The sequence below is a fragment of the Lepus europaeus genome, chromosome 20 (genome assembly GCF_033115175.1).
Source record: "Lepus europaeus isolate LE1 chromosome 20, mLepTim1.pri, whole genome shotgun sequence".
NCBI classification, from domain to species: domain Eukaryota; kingdom Metazoa; phylum Chordata; class Mammalia; order Lagomorpha; family Leporidae; genus Lepus; species Lepus europaeus.
In genome coordinates, this window is record NC_084846.1 from 5,607,304 (window position 1) to 5,629,965 (window position 22,662).

Here is a 22,662-nt window from a genome sequence, read left to right on the forward strand (position 1 = left end):
AGCTGTATCAGAAATGGAGTAGGGAACTACCCTGTGGCCTAGTGGGTAAAGCCGCTGCCTGCAGTGCCAGCATCCCATATGGGCGCTGGTTTGAGTCTCGGCTGCTCCACTTCCGATCCAGCTCTCTGCTATGGCCTGGGAAAGCAGTGGAAGATGGCCCAAGTCCTTGGGCCCCTGCACCTGCGTGGGAGATCCAGAAGAGGCTCCTGGCTCCTGGCTTCAGACCAGCCAAGCTCTAGCTATTACAGCCATTTGGGGAGTGAACCAGCAGATGGAAGACACCCCCCCCCCCTTCTGTAACTCTTTCAAATAAATAAATAAAATCTTAAAAAAAAGAGAGAAAAAAGAAGTGGAGCATCCAGTACTGTGAACGGTACTTCTGTGGGTTGCTTGGTTGCTGACTTAGCTTGCAGCGGCTTAACCTGCCGTGCCACAGTGCTGGCCCCTTGTGGTTGATTTTTTGACTCAACGAGTTATTTAGAAGTGTGTTGTTTGATTTTAAATATTTACATGTTTCCCAGGTTTTTGTTTTGCTATTGCTTTCTAATTTAATTATCTTGTGGTTTGAGAAGATACTTTGTATAAAAATGATATTTTGTATTATTTGTTTGAAAGACACACACACACAGAGAGTTGGCACTCGCCACTTCACCCCTCAGGTTTCCCAGCACCTGCGCTGGGCCAGCCAGGAGCCAGGACCTCAGTTCTGGTCTCTCCTGTGTTTGTCAGGGAGCCAACTCCTTGAGCCCTCGCTGCTGCCTCCCAGGGTGCGCAGCAGCAGGGAGCAGAGTTGGAGCGGAGGGAGGACGTGAACCAGGCGTCCAGCCTGGGGCGCTGATAGCCCAAGTGGCGTCCAGCTGCTTTGCCAAACACCACGCTGGATTTATTCTCCCTCGGCTGTGTTCCCCCCCGATTCGGCAAGTTTCAACTTTCTGCCTTCTCTTGGGATTCCGAATCGTTACCTCACGCTTGACTTCAGTGCTTCAAATGCACCTGCGGTCGCCTTGAACACACGTGGGAGCTCTGTGTGCAGCGCCGGCGTCTGGGCGCGGGGGCAGGTTCCGTTCACTGAGTTGGTTCCCGAGAGTGTGTGTGTCTTTTTTTTTTTTTTTAAAGGTTTATTTTATTTATTTAAAAAACAGACCTACAGAGAGAGGTAGAGACAGAGAAAGAGAGGTCTTCCATCCACTGGTTCACTCCCCAGATGACCGCAACGGCAGGAACTGGGCCGATCCTGTGCCAGGAGCCAAGAGGTTCTCCCAGGCCTCCACATGGGTACAGGGGCCCAAGCACCTGGGCCATCCTCCACTGCCCTCCCAGGCACTCTGTCAGGGAGCTGGAGTGGAAGTGGAGCAGCCGGGACTTGATTGGTGCCCATATGGGATGCCGGTGCTGCAGGCTGGGGCTTTAACTTAATGTGCCATAGCGCTGACACCCACTGCCCGTTTCTTTTTTGTGTGTGTGGGGTGTGTGTTTTTGTTGTTGTTGTTTTTTTTGTTGTTGTTGTTTTTTGACTTGTCTTTCCATGTAGTGCTGAAACCTGTTCTAGCCTCTCTGGAATCCGATGTCCACACTGGGGCCGGGGTGGGGAGGGTCGGGGTGGGACGGGGTGCGTATTTGTCTGGTTAGGGACTCCTGGGTTGGTCCTGGAAAGCCTGTTTCCCTCAGTGTGTGCCACCTGTTTTGCTGTTTTCCGCTCTGTGTTCAGTTGTTACCATCTTGTCTCTCTGGGAGCAGGCTGCGTTTCTTCGTTTCTTCGTAGTTCAGTGATCACCTGTGCTGGGGCTGAGGCTGTGGCCAGGGCTGTGCGCCTGTCGGTCCTCCCTGTCCCGCGGACGGGCCTGCGTGCACAGGGCTCACGCTCCGCGCTGCGCCACTTTCACACCTGCCCGGCAAGCACTTTGTGCTGGGCCGTCGTCTGCTGCGTGTGGGCAGGCACCGTGTGCCGAGGGCCTCACCTACGGTGCTGTCAGACAGCTGAGCCCGGCTTCCCGCCCCGCCCCTCCAGCAAGGCCTGCGCCGCAGCAAGGGGGCCCAGCAAAGACCCGCAGACTCCTCCTCCTCGTCTCATTTACACTCGGACCCGTGCCAGGATTTAACGTTTCTCCCGCCGTAGCTGCCTTCGCTTGACTCCCAGGGCTCTGAGCTGGTCATGTTTGCCAATTTCAACCACTTTTTTTAGATTGATTTATTTATTTGAAAGGGAGAGTTATAGAGAGGCAGAGGTCCTCCATCCCCTACTCCCCAGCTGCCACAACAGCTGGAGCTGCGCCAATCCCAAGCCAGGAGCTCCATCCAGGTCTCCCACGTGGGTGCAGGGGCCCAAGGACTTGGGCCATCTCCCACTGCTTTCCCAGGCCACAGCAGAGAGCTGGATCAGAAGTGGAGCAGCCGGGACTCCTGCCAGGGCCCATATGGATGCCAGCATTGTAGGCCGTGGCTTTACCTGCTATGCCACAACGCTGGCCCTTGACCAGTTTTAAGGTCACTTTTAGAGAATTTTTTTTACAGAGAGAGGCAGCTCTCTCCCACTGGGCCCTGCCCCAGCTGCCTGCAGCAGCCGGGGCTGGGCCGAGGCCAGAGGCAGGGGCTGGGAACTGCACCTGGATCTCCCACGTGAGTGGCAGGGCCTAAGTGCTTGGGCCATCAAGCTGCCTCCCTGCGTGTGCATTAGCAGGGAGCTGGAGTCAGGGCAGAGCTGGGAATTGAACCCAGGCACTCGAGGGGCGACGTGGGCAGCTTTGTTAAAAAGATACTGTTCATGTTATTTGAGAGCTCTTCCAGCTGTTGGCTCACTGCCTAAATGCCTACATTAGGCCAGGCTGAAGCCAGAAGCCAGGAGTTCCATCCAGGTCTCCCCGCTGGTGGCAGGGTGCAGGGATTCGAGCTGTCACTTGCTGCCTTCAGGGTGTGTGTGAGCAGGAGCCTGCATCAGAAGAGCTGGGCACCTCACCTTCTGGAGCACAAAGTCGCTCATCTTTATAGTACTGCCCCTCCCCAGGGCCAGGCTCCTGGGAAATGAGAATTAAGAGTCACTGTAATTTGTGGCTAATACTTAGAGGCACTCACTAGGTACCATGCACTGTGCTGAGCTGGTTGTGGTTGTTTTCCTATTTAATCTCCATAAATCCCATGAGATGGAAACTCTTAAGCATATGTTACAAATGAGGAAAATAAACTTACTTGCTTAAAATCGGCCCGCCGGTCCAGGTGGAGCCAGGATTTGAAAGCACGCCCGTCTGATTCTGAGACGCAAACTGCCCTGGAAGCAGTGGCAGGTGTACGTGCTCAGTGGAGCTGCTGCTGTAAGTAGCCCAGCGCTAAGAAGTAAGAGGTCAGACGTTTCTTGGCCTACAGGTCATAATGACAGTCAGTATTTCTTGGCCTACAGGTCATAATGACAGTCAGTATTTCTTGGCCTACAGGTCATAATGACAGTCAGTATCCAGCTGTTAACTGCGTGTTTCCTCTGCTCCAAGTGTTGTGTGCTGAGCACGTTCTCTTCGCGTTCCTCAGTTCCTACTCCATGTGAGGAGACGGGCAGGAATGGTTTATCTGGGCTTGCATCATTAGGTGCGAAGTCCTGTGAAGACAGGGACTCTGGCTTGTTACCTCTCTCTGGCGTGCAGCTCTGCCCGACACAGGGAAGGTGGAGAGTAAGCCAACAGTGAGGAGTGTCGCTGACTCAGTCACAGGATCCAGCCGCCTTCTATCCCTTCGAGCCCTGCAAGCTGTTACGATGAGAGAAACAAAGACTCATGCAGAAGGGGGCATCTTCGCTCCTGAGGCTGCTGGGGCTGCTGCTGGTTCATTGCGGAAGAGAAGGTTATGCTTGCTGCCGGGACAGTTTAGTGAGGGGTTAGGTTTGCGATCAGAAAATAAACTGGAAGTGTGTCATTATAAAGATTAAATAGGAAGGAGGCGGCAGGGCGGGGGGGGTAGGCGTGAGGGAAGATAGGGTGGGAAGGACCAGTGTGCTCCTGAATCTAGATATATGAGATACATGACATTTGTTTACCTTAAATAAATAAATTCAAAAAAATAAAAGACCCAGGACTTGAACCAGGCGCTCTGGTAGGGAACGCAGAGGTCCCGAGTTGCCACCTAACTGCTGTGCCTGACCCCCCCCCCCCCCCATGTCACTTTCGGAGCAGAGCATTTGCTGACCTCTGACCTCGCAGTGCCTCCCCTATTTCAATTGCAGATGTGTTATTCTTAGTTGGAAGTTTGTATCAGTAACTTCTTTTTTTCTGCCTGAAATGTTATTATTATCTTTTGTTTATTCCAGGTGATCTAGAAAATCAGTTGGTGATTCAGGAGAAATCTCATTGGAATTTGATTAGAATTACTTAACGGATCAATTATAGTTTTTTTTTTTTTTAGGCTTTGTGGCAGTTCCTTTATCAGCAAGAAAAGTAACTCCGTGTGCTATTATCTGGTCTATACAGGAATTCAAAACTGGTTTGGTATTGAGAAATGTGTTCATATGTATTTTATTCTATTTTTTAAAGATTTATTTATTTGAAAGGCCGAGTTAGGAAGGAGGGGGAGAGAGAGAAAATATCTTCCATCTGCTGGTTGTTCCCCTAAATGGCTGCAGCATCCTGGGCTGGGCCAGGCAAAGCCAAGAGCCAGGCATGGGGGTCTGCCGTGTGGGTGCAGAGGCCCGAGCACTTGGCCCATCCGCTGCTGCTTTCCCAGGCCGTCAGCAGGGAGCTGGGTTGGAAGTGGAGCGGCCGGGACTTTAACACATATGGCGCACTGGTGTTGTAGGCAGCGGCTTGACCTGCTGCACAGCACCGTCCCACGTTCACGTGTAATTTATCACCACGTCACGGCAAGTGCCAGTGTCATGTGCTCGGTCAGTTCTGAAGTCTTCTGATGAGTTACAGTGCTCGTATTTAACTTACAAGTCCTGTTGTCTCCTCTGTTATGGATATTTCACATGTTGAGCCATGTTAAATTGTGAGCAGTAAATTTTGACAGTTGGCTACAAAGTGTTAAATATCCAAGTGAATGAAGTGAAAAATGGCGTCACGGCATCAGTAGTCAGGCAGGGATTCTGTGTGTAAGTCCATTACCTAACGGGGTCAGACAGACAGGGACTCGACTTCTAATAGCTATGATAGAGCACAGAGTACCCCCAAGATACCCATTTTTGAAAAAAAAAGTTATTACTTGAGAGGCATCGTTACAGAGGAGAGACAGAGAGGCCTTCCCTCCGCTGGTTCACTCCCCAAATGGCCGCATCAGCTGGCACTGGGCCGATCCGAAGCCAGGAGCCAGGAGCTTCTTCCAGGTCTCCCATGTGGATATAGGGGCCCGAGGACTTGGACCACCTTCCACTGCTTTCCTAGGCCATAGCAGAGAGCTGGATCAAATTAAAAGGTTTATTTTATTTATTTAAAAGGCGGAGTTAGAGAGGGAGAGGCAGGCAGAAAGATCTTCTGTCCACTGGTTCATTCCCCGAATGGCTGCAACAGCCAGGACCGGGCCAGGCTAAAGCCAGGAGCCAGAAGTTTCTTCTGGGTCTCGCATGTCAGTGCAGGGGCCCACGTACTTGGGCCATCTTCTGTTTTCCCAGGCCATCAGCTGGATCAGAAGAACAGCTGGGACTTGAACTGGCAACCATACGGGATGTTGGTGCTGTAGGCAGATGCTTAACCTGCTGTGCCACAGTGCTGGCCCCTCCCCCCCAGGATACCCGAAGGAAAGAAGTGCCCAGAGCTGAGCTGGGAAAACTGAATGTCATAGACGGAGCCACTGAAGACGGGTGCAGGAGAGGCGGACATGTTCCGACAGGGAGAGGGGCTGTGCGACAGTGCCCTCTGCAGCGGCCCACCTCTGGGGCCCCGAGCTCACGTGGCCTTGTCTCTCGGCACAGCAGCGCCCTCTGCAGCGGCCCACCTCTGGGGCCCCGAGCTCACGTGGCCTTGTCTCGGCAGGAGGAGGAGGAGGAGCAGCCACAGCCGGCTCAGCCTCCCGCCCTGCCCGTGGAGGAGAAGAAGAAGATTCCGGATCCAGACAGCGATGATGTCTCTGAGGTGGACGCCCGGCACATCATCGAGTGAGGGCCCCGACCCGCTCCCCTCTGCTGCCGCTGCCGCGTGGGGCCACCCGTACCCGGATCCTTTCCTTTTTAGGGTTTAACGTGGTAGATGCTTTCATTCACCTTGTTCCACCCCTGCTTACGAGGTACAAGTGAATGGACAGCTCGGAGCCCCGTGCCTCCCCGGCGAGACTGTCTGGTGCCGGGGTCCTCTCCCGAGCTCCGGCTGCATTCCCAAGCAGACCTGTGTGTTTGCTTTCACACTCAGAGCGCCGGGGCGCTGCGCCCTGCCGTCCCTCGTGGCGGCCGTGGCAGGCCGCCCTCGTGTTTGCTGTGGGAAGCGCAGTGACCACTCCCACGCTCACTTCCTCTGCTCAGGGGTGGCGTTAGCGGAGGCCAGTAGAGAGTGTAGAAGATTGAGGACACCAGCACGGCGGAAGTGAAGGCAGCACTCGAACAAAAGGAGATGCAGCCGAGCTGTCCCTCATCTGAGAGGCCCGGAGCCTTCTGGGTTTCAGAGCGCTGCGGATCTCCGGTGTCGGAATCCTTGGGGCATTTTCCAGTCAGAAAGCCTGCATCTGAATACTTCAGACAGGGCCGCTCTACCCGTACTTTTATTTATTTAAGATTTATTTATTTGAAAGAGTTATACAGAGAGAGAGAGAGAGAGGTCCTCCATCCGCTGGTGCACTCCTTCACTGGCCTCAGTGGCTGGAGCTGCGCCTGTCAGGAGCCAGGAGCCTCTTCCTGGTCTCCCGCACGGGTGCAGGGCCAAGGACTTGGGCCGTCTTCCAGTGCTTGAGCTGGATCGGAAGTGAAGTGGCCAAGACTAGAACCGGTGCCCACGTGGGTGCTAGCACTGCAGATGGCAGCTTTTACTCGCTACGCCACAGTGCTGGCCCCAGAGTCACTTCTTAATTCAGTTAGGCCCCCAAAGCGCCAGACTGTAAGCAATTCTGGTAATGTGTGAACTGTTTGCCGTGCGTCTCAACTTTGAGTGGGGAGGGTGAGTGTCCCTCGGGATGGGCCTCTGCCTGGCAGCCACATGTCTGAGACTTGACAGGTGACAGCCTGTCTTTCAAGCTGGGGTGGGGACCCACAGCCCCCAGGACCCTGTTGTCAGGGCCTCGCAGGTTGGCACTGACTGCCGGGCCTGGCCACAGACTGTCCAGCTGCACCTGCGCATGTCTACAGCACAGGCCCAGGTCACTAGGACCCAAAAGGCCACAGGGCTTGTGCCAGGCGCCTGTTGCAGTGGGGAGCATTGTCCTCATGTGGTGCTTCCGTCTCGCTCCCAGGAACGCCAAGCAGGACGTCGACGACGAGTACGGCGTGTCCCAGGCCCTCGCCCGCGGCCTGCAGTCCTACTATGCTGTGGCCCACGCTGTCACAGAGAGGGTGGACAAGCAGTCGGCTCTCATGGTCAACGGCGTCCTCAAGCAGTACCAGGTGAGACTCGGCCTCTGTGGGCGCCGGCTCGCTCCTTCCCCGGAGCCTGTTTCCCTGGCCAGCAGAGTGGTGATCCCTGAGGTTGAGTGCCAGGCGGGAAGGACGCACCTGTGACTCGGTGTCTGCCGGGAACACGACACGCGCCGGGCAGGGCAGTGTGTGCGCCCTGCCTGTGAGTCCCGCGTCTGGGCTGGGTGTGTGCAGGGGACCTGGCAGCCCTGTCTGCGGCCTCTCCCTGCGGGACTCCTGTGAGGGCGGGAGGGCGACGGCTCTGACGCCTGCAGGCCTGGTCTGGAACGGTCAGGGGCAGAGCCGCTCCTGCCGTTCTCCGTGGCCTCATCCCCGGGTCTGGAAGAGGAACCCCAGCTGAGGAACACACGTGGTTTTCCGTTCGGCCGTGAGCCTCGGCCCCAGCGTTGCTTCACTTCCAGAGGCGAATGCAGTGAGCAGAGGGACTTGGCAGAGGCCAGCCCGGCTGCAAGGGTTCAACTGGGCCCACCTGCTTCCCTCATCCGGCAGGGCATGGTGGTAACACGCTCAGCCTCCTGCTGCGGCTGCTTTTCCAGGGGCTCCCAGTCTTGCAGGCCTCGGGCAGTCTTGACGAGCTGTCTGGGCCGCCGTGCAGTGGTTCCTCGGCCGCTCCGGCAACCCCGGTGCTTCCTGGCAGGCAGATATCTGCAGGTGTGCTGTGGGCCGGCCTCAGCAGAGAGGGAACGCAGGGACAGGGCGGGAGAGCAGGGACGGCGTCGCGGGGCTCGGCGGCCCCGGTGCCCCAGCTGCCGCTGTCGTTGCAGATCAAGGGCCTGGAGTGGCTGGTGTCGCTGTACAACAACAACCTGAACGGCATCCTGGCCGACGAGATGGGGCTGGGCAAGACCATCCAGACCATCGCGCTCATCACGTACCTCATGGAGCACAAGCGCATCAACGGGCCCTTCCTCATCATCGTGCCTCTCTCGTGAGTGCCCGCCTGCGGCGTCAGCCAGCCCCAGCCAGCGCAGGCCCATCCTCGCCCCCACACGTGGCGTCTCAGCCAGCGCTTATTTGAAAGAGTGACAGAGAGGGAAAGGCAAAACCTTTTTTTTGAAAGATTTATTTATTTGAGGGCAGAGTTAGAGAGAATGAGGTCTTCCATATCCTGGTTCACTCTCCTAAATGGCAACAACAGCGGGAGCTGGGCTGGAACTGGACTGATCCGAAGCCAGGAGCCAGGAGCTGCCTCCAGGTCTCCCACGTGGGTGCAGGGGTTAAGCGCTGGGCCATCTTCCACTGCTTTCCTGTCTATACCAGAGAGCTGGATCGGAATAAGAGCAGCTGGGACTCAAACCAGCACCCATATGGGATGCTGGTATGGCAGGTGGAGGATTAACCTAATACACCACAGTGCTGGCCCCGACAAAATCTTTTATCCATCTATTTACTTGACAGACAGACCAACAGAGAGAGAGAGAGAGACAGAGAGAGAGAGATCTCCTGCATCCACTGGTCCACTCCCAAATACCTACAGCAGCCAAGGCTGGGCCAGGCCAGAGCCGGGAGCCAGGAGCTCCATCTGGGTCTCCCATGTGGGTGGCAAGGACCCAAGTACTTGGCCATCTTCCCCTGGCTTCCCAGGTGTGTTACAAGGAGCCAGGTCAGAAGTGGCGTAGCTGAAGTGGGAGCGTGGCATTCCAGTGGACCTGGACATCACAAGGTGGCAGCTTAGCCTGCCACGCCACAACTCCAGGTGCCCCCTCCCCCCCCCCCCCTTTTTTTTTTGAAAAGCAGAGAGATGGACAGAGATTGATCTCCCATCCACTGGTTTAATCCAGCAATGCCCACAACAGCTGGGGCTAGGCCAGACCAAAGCCTGGAGCTGGGAACTCAATTCACGTCCCCTGTGTGGGTGGCAGGAGCCAAACCAATTGGGCCGTCACTGTTAGCTCCCAGGGCAGCATCGGCGAGCAGGTGGAGTCAGCCGCTGGGGTTGGAACCCAATCTCAGCCCGGCGTTCTGATACAGGACACAGCGTCTGAACCGCTCGGCCAAGTGCCTGACCTGCTGGCCTTGTTTTAGTGGTCACTTCCTGGTTGCTGGGGACCATCAGCCCATTCCAGCCTCTGGCGGGGTGCTTGTCCGTCATTCCCCTGGGCAGCTGTTGCAGTGTGTCCTTGGCCGAGGGGTTGTGCCCGTGGACTTGGCCGGAGACAAACGCTGCCCTATAGAAGAACAGGGAGGTGTTTGCGGCTGCCTGGGTGCTCGTACCAGGCCCTCCTGCATGGGGCCTTGCTGGGGCCCTCGCGTTTTGCCAGCCATGGCTCAGCTTGGCACACAGCCCGTCCACCAGGCATGGTGGGTGTGACAACCTCAGTGTCCCGAGGAGGCATCCTCACTGCCTGCTGGCTCTCCTGGCCAAGCTTAGCAACTGACATAGAAACATTTCCCTGCCACAGGCTTTCCCAGAAGCCCATGGTCTAGCTCGCATGGCCCTGGCTCAGTCCGAATGTCGATGTCACAAGACTCGTGACCGGCCTGGCGTTGGCTCCCATTGGCCAGGCCCATGGGGAGGACCTGGAGTGCTGTCCCCAGCCCCCGTCAGACCTCAGCCAGGAGCCCTTGAGCCTGCAGCCCTGGCGTCTGCCTGTCCCATGGCCAGGCCTAAACTCAGCTGAATTTGCCACGGAGAAGCCGCTTTCTCCCAGGCCCCTTCTTTCCTTATGGGGGAAGGAGGAGAGAGACAGCCACAGCGCCCCCTGTAGCATCGCCACCTCTCACCAGACCCTCGTGGCTGCTGCTCACTTCCCACCCCGCCTGCCCCAGCCGCTTCCTTCCCCTGGGCCTCCAGAGTGTCAAGTCTGCTCCGCGTGTAGAGGCTGGCCCTGGTGGCCCTGGTGGCGCCACTGCCGCTCCTGGGTAGGTGGGTGCCGACCCAGGAGCCGTGTTCCGGCCTCTTCTTCCACTGCACACCTCCAGGCTAGGCAGCTCGTGGCTGTGCCAGAGCCAGCTCCCCGTTTGCTTATTGTGTTTATGGGTGGTTCTAGACAAAAAGTGCTCAATGTGGTGGAGGGCTGCCATGTACCCTCTTCCAACTCTCCTGTCTTTTTTTTTTTTTAAGATTTTTAAACTTATTGGAGAGGCAGAGTTACAGGGAGAGGGAGAGACTGAGAGAGGTCTTCTGTCCACTGGTTCACTCCCCAGATGGCCTCAGTAGCCAGAGCTGGGCCAATCTAAAGCCAACGGCTTCTTGCAGGTCTCCCACATGGGTGCAGGGGCCCAAGCACTTGGGCCATTTCCCGCTGCTTTTCCAGGCCATCAGCAGGGGACTGGATTGGAAGAGGAGCATCCAGGACTCAAACTGGCGCCACAGGCAGAGGCTTAGCCCACTATGCCATGTGCCAGCCCCCAGCTACCCCTGTCTTATATCACCCATGGCATTACAGAAACCAGGAAGTGATTTAACACCATTAACAAGCCAGAGACCTTTTACAAATATTTGTTTTTTCATTTGACAGGCAGAGTTAGACAGAGAGAGAGACAGAAAGGTGTTTCTTCCGTTGGTTCACCCCCTAAATGGTTGCCATGGCCGGCGTGCTGCGCTGATCAGGAGCCAGGTGCTTCCTCCTGGTCTCCCATGTGGGTGCAGGGCCCAAGCACTTGGGCCATCCTCCACTGCACTCCTGGGCCACAGCAGAGAGCTGGCCTGGAAGAGGAGCAACTGGGACAGAACCGGTGCCCCAACCGGGACTAGAACCCGGGGTGCCAGCGCCGCAGGTGGAGGATTAGCCTAGTGAGTCTCGGCGCTGGCCAACCTTTTATAAATCTTGTCCATTTTTCCCGCAAGTGGCTGTTTCCTGCACTGCCTGGGCAGCCACGCCTGACAGTCCCCCAGGCCTCCGTGTCCGTCAGGATCCTCAGTGGGCGTCTGCAGACGGTCCCTGTCTGGGACTGTGGGACACTGCCCGGGAGCTTCTCCTCCTTGGTGCCACGCAGCAGGAGGCGGGAGATGCGGGGTGGGGGCGTTCACCAGGGAGGGGAGCTCTGCTCGCAGCCGCCTGGTGCGTGCTGGCCCTCCCTGCCACACCTGAGGGACTTCCCTCTGCAGGTAGCTGGTGTGCTGTGGGGCCTCAGTCACCAGGGAGTCCCCGTCTCCTCTCCTCTTCCTCCTCCTGTGCCCTTGGTCACTCCAGTGTCTCTCAGCCTAGTTTTGCCTGGAGCGTGTGTTCCGTGGGAGGAGCCAGGTACACGCCTGCCTGGGCTGTGGTCCTCGTGTCTTACCTGGGATTCCACTGCTGGGGAGGGCTGTCCCCACCCCCCTTGTTTGCTTGTCTGTCTGGTATTTATGTCAGCGTGGGCACGCACGCAGACGGGAGCGTCGCTCTGCTGCCCTACCTGTCGCACACTGGGCCTGGGGATCCTTCAGTGATCCCTCCCCGCTCTCGCATGTTGCCGCCTTGCCTTGCAGTTTCATTTAATGTTTTATTGAAAGACTTATCTGTCAGACAGGCAGAGTTACAGAGAGGGAGGGAGAGAGCGAGCGTCCACCCCTGGTTCACTCCGCACATGGCTGCAGCAGCCAGGAGCCAGGAGCTTCATCCAGGTCTCCCAGATGGATGAGAGGGGCCCAGGCTCTTGGGTCTCTTCTGCTTTCCCAAGCACAGCGGCAGGATTTGGATTGGAGGTGGAGCAGCCAGGATTCAAAGCAGCACCCACATACGATGCTGTGCTGCAGGCAGAAGCTTGATCTGCCACAATGCCGCCCCGCCCCCTTTAAGATTTACTTGTTTATTTGAAAGGTATAGTGACTGAGGTTTTTTTTTTCTTTATTTTTGAGGATTTATTTTTCATCTGAAAGGCGGAGTTAGAGAGAGGGAGAGAGAGAGAGAGAGGTCTTCCACCCACTGGTTCCCTCCCCAGATGGCTGCAAGAGCCAGAGCTGGGCCAATTGGAGCCGGGAGCCAGGAGCTCCATCCGGGTCTCCCAAGCGGGCGCAGGGGCCCAAGCACTCGGGCCGTCTTCCTCTGCTTTCCCAGGCGCATCAGCAGGGATCAGATGTGGGACTCAAACCAGCGGCGGTATGGAATGCCAGCACCACAGGCAGTGGCTCTACCCGCTGTGGCACAGTGCTGCCCCCAGAGAGGGAAATCTTCTATCCATTGAGTCACTGCAGGCTGAAGCCGGAAGCCAGGAGCTTCACTGGGTCACCCATGCGGATGTGGGGGCTGAAGCACTTGGGCCATCTTCCATTGCTGTCCCAGGTCATTAGCAAGGAGCAGGATCAGAAATGGAGCAGTGATGCCCATGTGGGATGCCGGTGTCACGGGCAGCAGCTCGACCTGCTACGCCGCAGTGCTGCCCCAGCCCCTTTTAATTCATTAGCACGTGTGCTTTGAAAGGCACAGAGGTGGTCCCATGCCCTGGCTCAGTCCCCAAGTGCCTGGAACGTGGAACTCACGCGTGTGACACGTGGCAGTGGTCAGGACTGGAACCCCAGCTCTTCAACATGAGATGCAGCGTCTTACCCTGCGTGCCAAAGCCGCCCCACGCTAGGAGTTACAAGTTCCTGCGCCCAGAGCACAGTCTCCAGTTCTCTCCGGAAGGGTGTCTCCCCTGCCCCACAAGCTTCCGCTCTGCCGTCGGACCCTGCTCCACCAGCAGGGGGCACCAGTGTCTGGCTGGCTGCCCAGTCCTGCCAGCTCCGAGCCCCACAGCTGCCGGAGCTGCGCCCCCCAGGCTTCCATGGGCTCTCAGAGTCCTGGGGTTCTGGGCACGCCTGCTCCAGCTTTATCCGCTGTGTGTCCCGCCTCTGCCCTGGAATCAGCCGCTTGTCCGGGGAGCCCCAGCACCCCTTATTAGGGAGCCGGATAGAGGGTTAACAGTCTTAATTCAGAAACCTGAAATGCTGCAAGATTGCAAACTTGCTGAACACCGACCTGAAGCCACGGTGGAAAATTCCCACCTGTCCTCTGGAGGCGGTCCCGCACCCAGCTCCCTCCCGGCTGCCCTGTGGGCTGCCTACAAGACCTCATGAAGTTCACGCACAGCCCTGGGTCCTGTCCCCAGTGCAGCTAGTCGCCTATGTGCAGGGGCTCCATGGCCCCATCTCCGGGACCCCGAGTCCCAAGCATTGTAGACAGGGGCTCCTCAGCCCAGGTGCCCGTGGCGTCAGGGACGTCATTTCTTGCAGGCCGTGTGTGTGTCACGACTGGGCTGTGTGAGTGTGGGCCTGGGCTCCCTCTGCACCCGCAGCGCAGGGCCTTCCCCAGGGTGTGGGTGGTCATTTCAGACTTCGCCCCGGGCAGATGGCTTCCCACACTGGAGTGCAGTGTTCGGCTCGGGCTGTCCCCCCAAGTGAGGGTGTGTGCTGGTCCACCCGCAGCCTGCGCTGTGGCTCCCCGTGCCCCAGGGAAGGTTTCAGTGTTCAGCCATCCCACGGTCCAGGCCTACCCTCTGGGGCTTGATGCTTTCTACTTTGAGCTGCTTGTCCTGGCTCCCTATATTAACGTGTTTTAAAGACAAAGAGACAGACATGGTCCGCCTACTGGTTCACTCTCCAAGTGCCCACAACAGCCAGGGCTGGGCCAGACCCACGCCAGGAGCTCCCGTGTGGGTGGCACCACACGAGCTGGCACCTGCTGCCGCCCAGGGTGCCCAGTGGCCGCGAGCTAAGAAGCGTAGCCAGGCGCTCTGGTGTGGTGCGGCGTCCCCGGTGGCACCCTAACGGCTGTGCCCGAGGCCCGCCCGCCGCGTCCTCCTCGCAGCTCAGGACTGCTCAGCGTCTCGGCGTCCTGGCCATCCCCCAGCAGCTCTGTCGTGGAAGCTGGGCCCCAGCCGCTGCCCAGGGACATCTCGCTGACCTTGAGAGGCCGCGCGGAGCTCAGCTGGGTCAGCCTAGCAGGGACCTGGGCTGCTTTCGGCTTTCTTAGCAGATGACTCCGCCCACAGCCTCCCTGCGTCGTGGTGGCAGGATGGCTGCAGCATCTCAGTCATTTCATCCGGGTTCCCAAGGGCAGCAGTAACGTAAGGCAGCCAAGTGCGCCCTCAGGAGCTTTCCTCAGCCATGCCCCCAGTGATCGGGGCTTCTGTTCCGTTCGCCGAACTGTGCTTACCTGGTTGGCTGAGTTGAAGGGGGCCTCAGAATCACACTCCCAAGGAGCCGCTCTGTTGGGAGGAGCTGGGAGAACCAAGAGTGGACGCTGCCTCTCGGGCTCCTAGACCTGCAGCCACCAGGCCCTCCTCCCAGGCCCTGCCCCCTGTGCCCCTGGCACTGCATTGCCCTCGCTCAGTCGCCCACCCCCTTCCCTCTCCTGGCTGCAGTTGGACGCACCCTGTTTCCCACCAGGTCTGGGGGCCGTGACCATGCAGCCTCACTCCCCTGACAGCCCGGCTCTGAGCAGCAAGCTGTCCGGGCGCAGACTGGAACCTGACTGTCCCTCTCCTGTCTCCTCAGGACTCTGTCAAACTGGGCGTATGAATTTGACAAGTGGGCTCCCTCCGTGGTGAAGGTGTCCTACAAGGTAGGTCGCAGCTGGGCGGGTTTGGGGACGAGCAGGAGGCGCCAGACGCTGAACACGTACTCAGCTGTGGCCCGCGGCTGCGGGGGGCGGGGAGGGGGGGGAGGAGCCGCTGTCCCACCCCGGGCTTGGCTACAGACCTGTTCCTGTGCGAGGTGGTCCTGAGTGTGCCCGGGGGCCGTGCAGGCACCTGCTCGCTCCTCACACCCCTCTGTGGGGTCAGGCAGGAGGGGGCCCAGAGAGCAGGGAGCGCCGGGTGGGTGTGGGGCGCCCTGCGTCTGGCTGCAGGTGTCGCCTTGGGCCCCGTGAGCCTGGAGAAGGCACAGTCACGTTTGCTGGTGATTGGGACCTGTGGAGGAGGCCAGAGTGATCCCGGTGGGGCATCAAGGGTTGGTCCCAGCCTCCAGTTTGGGGCTTTGAGATAGAGAAACAGGGCAGCTGATCGCCCCAGGCCTGCGGCCTGCGGTGGCCCTGCTGCAGGCCCTGCCCCTTCCTCCTCCCTGCAGTTGGTGCTGTCCTGGTTCAGGACCGCCATGCAGCCCTGTCCGGCCCTGTTCCCGTCACCTCTGGGGCGATGAGCCCCGTGTGCCCCTGTCTGTCCCCTGGCCGCCCGGGGGCTCAGGCTGAGGCACGTGCGTCCTGTTCCCGGCAGGGCTCTCCAGCGGCGAGGCGAGCTTTCGTCCCCCAGCTCCGAAGCGGCAAGTTCAACGTCCTGCTGACGACGTACGAGTACATCATCAAGGACAAGCACATCCTCGCCAAGGTAGCGCGCGCTCGCGCACAGCCCGGGGCCCGCGGGGAGGCGGTCTGTGCACAGGGTGGCCGTGCAGCGCATGTGGGTGAGGTCACTGCACGGGCTTCAGTGACGCTGCACCTGGGTTCCGGGCCCAGCTCCCTGCGCGGCTCAGGTGCTGGGGTCCCTGCCCTCCACGTGGGGGACCTGGCTGGAGCTCCCGGCATCACATGGTGATTGAATCAGTAGACAGGAGGTCTCTGTCTCTCTCTCTGTGCCTCTGAAGTAAACATATTTCTTTAGATAACTCTTCAAAAGTAGAATTCAAGATAAGTCTGTTTTGGTGCAAAAATAATGTGGAATCCACACTGCAAGCAGTCTTCCCGAACTTCATGAACGCACGCATTGTGGCGCGGTGGGTTAAGCTGCCCAGCCTCTCCTCCAGCTCCCTGCTCATCCCCTGGGAGGCCGACGGAAGGTGACCCAAGGACGTGGGGCCCTGCCACTCACGTGAGACCCAAGTGGAGTGCGAGGCCCCTGGCTTTGACCGGGCCCTGCCCTGGTCTTTGCAGCCATTTGGGGAATAAGCCAGCAGGTGGAAGATCTGTCTTCCCCTGTCCCCATAACTCTGCCTTTCAGATAAATAAATCTTGAAAAACACACATACACACACGTTATGAAAAATCCATGTATGGGCTTCAAAAAATTATTTTTGCTCCAAAATTGATATCTTTTAATTACTTTTTTCCCAGAAAGTTTTTGAAGGTCCCTCATCCACGTCTCATGGTCAGGTCAGGGTCACTGGCAAATCCATCAGCCCAGACGCAGAGCGCTCCCAGGGTTGGGAACGTGGCGCTGGCTTCCCTGTCCTCGCGTCACCGTGCTGTGTTGCAAGACGCTCAGTTGTCCTGAGGTCCACGTGCATCCTGGCACCCGTGAGCTCCTGTGCTCTGTCCCTCTGCCTGCACCCCTCCCGGCACTTGTCACCCCATGGTGCTCTGTTCTTGGAGGTCGGCTCCAGCTGCCGCACACCCCTGAGCCCATGTGGTGCTGTCTCGCTGTGCCTGGCGGCAAGATGCCCTCTCCCATGGCTGAATGTCCTGTGTGTGTTGATGGTGTACCGCGGTCTCGCTGGTGACGGACGCCTCGGTCGGTTCTGCCTGGCTGTCGTGAGAGCGTGGTGAACGCGGGCTCCGGTGCCTTTGCTCTGTTGCCCAGCGCGGCCGTGCTGGTGCCGTCTCACTCTCGTTCTGACTGTCTGGAACCTCTGTGCTGCCCTGCAGCCACCCTTCTCCACCCGTCTCGGGGCGTGTCCCAGCTCACTGTGGTTCCCAGGCGTGCACTTTCCTGTTGAGTGGTGGCAAGCATTTTATCACATACTTGGGGGCCGTTTGTTTTGTCTTTTTAAAGATTTATGTATTTGAAAGGCAGACTTACAGAGAGAGAGACAGAGATCTTCCATCTGCTGGGTCACTCCTCAAGTAGCCTCAGTGCCCAGGGCTGTGCCAGGCTGACGCCAGCAGCTCCTTCTGGGTCTCCCACGTGGGTGCAGGGGCCCAGGGGCTAGGGCCGTCTTCTGCTTCCCCAGGCGCATTGAGAGGGAGCTGGATCAGAAGTAGAGCAGCCGGGACTCGAACTGTCACCTACATGGGATGCCAGTGCTGCCGGCCGCCGCTTACCCTCCGCGCCACAGCACCACCGCGCCGTTTGTGTTTTGTGTTTGCGGTTGACTCGTGTGAGCTCCTCACGTGTCCTGGAGCTGAGCCCTTCTAGGAGAACGGCTCTCGCGTGTCGTCTCCCGGGGTGTCGGCCGTCCTTGCGCTCCACACTGTTTCCCGGCTTTCTAGTTTGACGAGATCCACTTGTCAGCCTCAGATTTTGTCGCCTGTGCTTCTGGGGCCATTTCCAGAGCACTCTTTGCCAGACCCGGGTCCTGAGGCTTTTCCCCTGCTTGCTTCCAGGACTTCCGGAGTCTCGGGTCTCAGGTCGAAGTCCCTGATGCACTTTGAGTCGATGCTTGTCTGCAGGGAGGCGGTCGGGTTTGTTTCTGCTGCGTGTGGATGCCCGGTTATCCCGGCACCAGCGGTGGGAGAGGCCAGATGTTTTTGCCATCCTCCTTATTGGGGCTTCTGGCCACATAGCCCTGCCACCACCGTGCCTGCCTGTGACGTCCCAGGGGTGCCGGGCCAGAGCCAGCCTCGGCTCGAGGCCTGCACCTCCCCTGCCTCAGAGCAGAGGGTGGCATTCGGCATTGGGGGTCGGCTGAGGGCTGGGGCCCTGGGGCCCTGAGCCGCTGGAGGGGGCGTTCTCCAGTGTCTGTTAGCAGAGAGAAATCTCACGGCCCTGTGCCTGCACAACACTCCTTTTCCAGGAGCAAGTGTTTGGCCTGGTGGTTAAAGAGAACCAGGGTTCAACTTCCGGCTCTTGCTCGAGATGCCAGCTTCATGCTAGTGGGCACTGTGGGTGGCAGCCAGGGATGACCCGAGTAGCTGGCTCCCTGCCAGCCACGTGGGAGACCTGGGTTGAGTTTCTGGATCCCGGCTTTGTCTTGGCGCAGCCCCCACTGTTGCAGGCATCTGGGGAGTGAACCAGTGGGAGGAAGGTCTCTGTGCCTCTCAAAGTAAGAACCAAAAAACACCTCCCTTCCTGTTTGTGCAGAGGTTGAGGGCACGGCCAGTGCCTTTGTGCCTTTGTGTCGGGGAGGTCGGGGAGGTGTGCATGCGTCGCTGCCTCTCAGCACGCAGTGGCAATGACGTCGGGGGCTGCCTGGGCGTCTTAGAGCTGATAGAGGACGAAATGGGCCCAGGGAGCTTGGTGGCCAGGGTGTGGGCTCTGCCCCAGCCCGGTACTGATTCGGTGTAAAGCCGCGCCCGACCCAAACCCCACAGCGAGGCTCCCAGAACCCCAGGTTGTCTCTCGGGGCTCCGGCGAACACAGACACCCGCCCCATGGGAGGCGGCTGCTGCGCCCGCCTGCTGACGCAGGTGCTCAGCACGCACTACGTGGCCCCGCGGCGGCTGCTGCTCGTGGGCACGCTGGTCACTCCTGCTGTTTGCTTCCTCGTTAGGCTTCATGGTGTCCCTGTGCCTGTCACATGGAGACTTAGACCGAGGCTCCCCTGTAGACTGGCACCCCGGGCGCCTGCTAAGTGCCCCCCAGCAGGCTCTGACGGGCGGCCCCACCCCCCAGAGTTCACCCTGAATCCCGCCTGGGAGCATGTCCACCGGCTTCAGACGCGTGGCCACTCACTGCTCAGCAGGTTGCCCGTCACCACCCCCGCTGCTGCTGGGTGCCAGCACACATGGTATTTTGGAAAACGAGTGCTTCCCCATCTCGCTCTGTGCGCTGGGGCGCGTCCCTGGCCTGTCTGCCATCCGCGTGCTGTGTACAGGCTGGGGTGGCCGGGGCAGGGTGACGTGGCGCCTGCACTCTCCGCCAACGAGCCCTCTTCCCCAGGGCTGCCCTGGCCGATGCTGCCCTGCGCCTGCCCCTCCCTGACCACTGCTCTTGGACCCGCAGATCCGCTGGAAGTACATGATCGTGGACGAAGGCCACCGCATGAAGAACCACCACTGCAAGCTGACTCAGGTGCTCAACACGCACTACGTGGCGCCGCGGCGGCTGCTGCTCACCGGCACGCCGCTGCAGAACAAGCTGCCCGAGCTCTGGGCACTGCTCAACTTCCTGCTGCCCACCATCTTCAAGAGCTGCAGCACCTTCGAGCAGTGGTTCAACGCGCCCTTCGCCATGACGGGCGAGAAGGTGGGCGGGCAGGGTGCAGTCCGACGGGGGCGCGGTGAGGAAGGGGGAAGGCTCCCGTGTGTGATGGGCTCGCCCCGGAGGGCAGCAGGAGGTCCCGAGGGTCTCGGCTAAGGAGCCGGAGGATCTGCGTCATAAGAGTGCCCAGGTGGCCGTGGGGGTCCTGTCGGAGCAGCTGTCGGGCCGGGTCTCCTTGTTGATGACCCTCCCGAGCCACCCAGTGCTGTCTCTGCAGCCCCTTGTGCCGTCAGGCCGTGGGCCACGCCATGAAGATGTGGGCGGAGCTGCGGAGGGGGCTTTGTCCCCCTGCGAGCGCTCCCTAGATGGCTGTGGCGCAGGGAGACCTCGAGGACACGGTGCCACACCCCCGGCACCCGCGGCAGAGCCCCTGCTTGGGAAGGGCAGTCAGGAGCCCTTGGTTCCCTGCCCCAGGGTCCCTGCCTCTAGAGCCACAGGCGGTTCGTGCCTGACAGCACAGGGCTGCGGAGCCACAGGCCGAAGGGTCGGGCCAGGGCTGCTTTGGCTTCTTTTCCCCGACACCAGCATCCCATATCAGAGTGCTGGGTGCTCTGCTTCTGATCCCACTCCCTGCCAATGGGCCTGCGAGACAGCAGGGGTGGCTCAAGCCCTTGAGCCCCTGCCGCCCACTTACAAGACTTGGATGGAGTTTCAGGCTCCTGGCGTCAGCCTGACCCAGCCTTAGCTGTTGTGGTCATAAGATTGATTGATTGATTTGAAAGGCAGAGTTTCAGAGAGGCAGAGGCAGAGAGACAATGATCTTCCATTCCCTGGCCCACTCCCCAAATGGCCGCCAGGAGCCTCTTCCAGGTCTCCATGTGGGTGCAGGGGTCCAAGCACTTGGGCCACCTTCTGCTGCTTTCCTAGGCCATAGCAGAGAGCTGGATCAGAAGAGGAGCAGCCGGGTAGCTGGCACAGCAGGTGGCCTACGCCCCAACACCAGCCCCGAAATGTAACTTTCTTAAGAAAATAGTCCCTGAGCCAGGCGGCAGGGTTTCCTGTACTCAGTGGCGGCCAGGCCTAGCGCTGCAGGTGGGGGGCCCTCCGCGGACAATACAGCCGCTTGCGCTCGTGGCGCTGCCGTGCCGGCGGCTTCAGCCGGGATGTGCTACAGGCGCCCTGGGCCCTTACATTCCGTGTCCGTGGAATTCCTTGGAGGGCACCAGGCCCTTCAGGTGCTTGCTGTTTCCCGGAGCAAGGCCCTGCCAAGCCCCCTGAGAGGATAGGGCTGTGAGGGGCCCAGGTCCCCGCCGCCCCGTTGCTGCGCCCTGCTGGGCCGGCTGCCCGCCATGGCGGTGACGCTGGGTTCTGTCTCGGGGCTCCAGGTGGACCTGAACGAGGAGGAGACCATCCTGATCATCCGCCGCCTGCACAAGGTGCTGCGGCCCTTCCTGCTGCGGCGGCTCAAGAAGGAGGTTGAGGCCCAGCTGCCTGAGAAGGTGAGGATTGGGAGCGCCCCCGCGTCCGTGTCCAGGTCCTGGCCCCCGGCCACGTGGTTCCAGCTGGGGGTGGGACTACCCCCGCTGGGCCTGTAAGGCCCCGGGCAGGTGTGTGTGGCGTGGCCCTCAGCCTCACTTGGAAGCAGGGCCAGAGGCCATGGCTGCAGTGGCCTTGGGGTTAGATTCTGGTGTCCCGGTCCCCTCAGCGGCCGGCAGCTCGCAGGCCCCAGCACAGTCACGCCTGTGGTCATCCTTGCCCGTTGTTGCCCAGCCAGCTGTGGAGAGGCCCCTGGAAGGTGGCCCCGCACGTTCTGGCCCAGCGTCCCCGCGTATCTCTGCCTCTGAGCCTCTCCCGGGGCCCAAGTCTCCCCTCGTCCCTGGTGGTTCCCTCCTTGCCACCAACCCCATGTGCGCCAACCTGAGCTCGTGCCCTGGGGGTGCTGGGAGCTCAGAGGGGGCTGGGCCCGGGCCGCGGGCGCCTCCCTGAGCAACGGCTGTCCCTGCAGGTGGAGTACGTCATCAAGTGCGACATGTCTGCCCTGCAGCGCGTGCTCTACCGCCACATGCAGGCCAAGGGCGTGCTGCTGACCGACGGCTCCGAGAAGGACAAGAAGGTTGGCCCCAGACCCCTCCCTTCTCCGTGCCCTCAGGGGCGGGGTGCAGCCTGGCCCTGGGCCCCAGGGCACGCGGGTGGCCGTGGTTAGAGCAGCGCAATGCCCGTGTCAGGGGCTCTTCAGTCAGTGGTGTGGGGCCCTGTTGTAACCCAGCAGGGCTGGAATGTGCTAGAGGAAGAGGTGCCCCAACATTCACAGCCCCGCCCCACCCTCGTGAATGATGTTAGGCTGCAGGGGGCGTGGCCTAGGTGGGCTGTCTTCTTCTGGGCCTGCTTTTGGGGGTTTCAGGCCCTGCTCATCTCAGTTCCCCTCATCCAGACCGAAATTGCCCTCCCAGGGGTTGCACCATCCCCTCCACTCTGTGCCCAGTGCCACAGCCTTGGCCCTGCCTCAGCACCCCCTCCCACAGAGGTTTTACGTGGGCCCTTATCCAGGCCACAGCAGCCACAGGTGACCCAGTGTCCTGGGCTACCCAGGGTCCCCCCCACCGCCTGCCTCTCTGGCATCCGGCTCACCTGGCTGCAGTCCACCAGGGACTGGTGAGAGCCGGCGTCACAGAGCGTGTGACCCACCTCAGTGCCTCTCCAGTCTCACTGCTGTCCCCTGGCACCCCCAGCCTCCACCACCCTCCAGGGGACCTTCCTGGCTCTGACGGCTGTGCCACAGCCGCCCTCCCCTGGGAGCTTCCCCACGGCCCCTCTCCCGCCCTGCACCTGCCCTGGCCATGCTCGCCTGCACCCACACCTGCCCCGGGGCAGGACCCCACTTGCGACCCTGTGCTCTGCCCCCAGGGCAAAGGCGGCACCAAGACCCTGATGAACACCATCATGCAGCTGAGGAAGATCTGCAACCACCCGTACATGTTCCAGCACATCGAGGTGAGGCGGCTTCCCGCGCGGGGGCCCGAGCCACGCGGCCCCGTGGGCGTCCCTCGGCAGGCGTCCTGGCACCCACGGGCACTGGGAAGTGCACAGTGGAAGCTGAGCCCCCCAGGCCTGGCCGTGGCGGCCTGGCTTTGCCATGTGGGGCGCTCAGAGCAGCCTCCCTCCGTAATGAAGAGTGGGCGGCACAACTCAGTGAACTTGGTCTCTGAAAAGCACGCACACGCCTC

At 59.8% G+C, this 22,662-nt stretch overlaps 1 protein-coding gene across 6 annotated transcripts in view; it reads left to right on the top strand.

Annotated features, from left to right (window-relative positions):
• SMARCA4 (SWI/SNF related, matrix associated, actin dependent regulator of chromatin, subfamily a, member 4) overlaps positions 1-22,662 on the top strand; it is an 86,669-nt gene that overhangs the window by 40,157 nt on the left and 23,850 nt on the right. For all 6 annotated transcript variants that reach the window (XM_062179548.1, XM_062179545.1, XM_062179547.1 and 3 more), the window contains exons 14-22: positions 5,946-6,067; positions 7,348-7,498; positions 8,293-8,456; positions 14,925-14,991; positions 15,641-15,751; positions 19,241-19,483; positions 20,824-20,937; positions 21,444-21,551; positions 22,343-22,429. In XM_062179548.1, the coding sequence (XP_062035532.1) occupies positions 5,946-6,067; positions 7,348-7,498; positions 8,293-8,456; positions 14,925-14,991; positions 15,641-15,751; positions 19,241-19,483; positions 20,824-20,937; positions 21,444-21,551; positions 22,343-22,429 (1,167 nt within the window). The remainder of the gene's footprint in view (positions 1-5,945; positions 6,068-7,347; positions 7,499-8,292; positions 8,457-14,924; positions 14,992-15,640; positions 15,752-19,240; positions 19,484-20,823; positions 20,938-21,443; positions 21,552-22,342; positions 22,430-22,662) is intronic.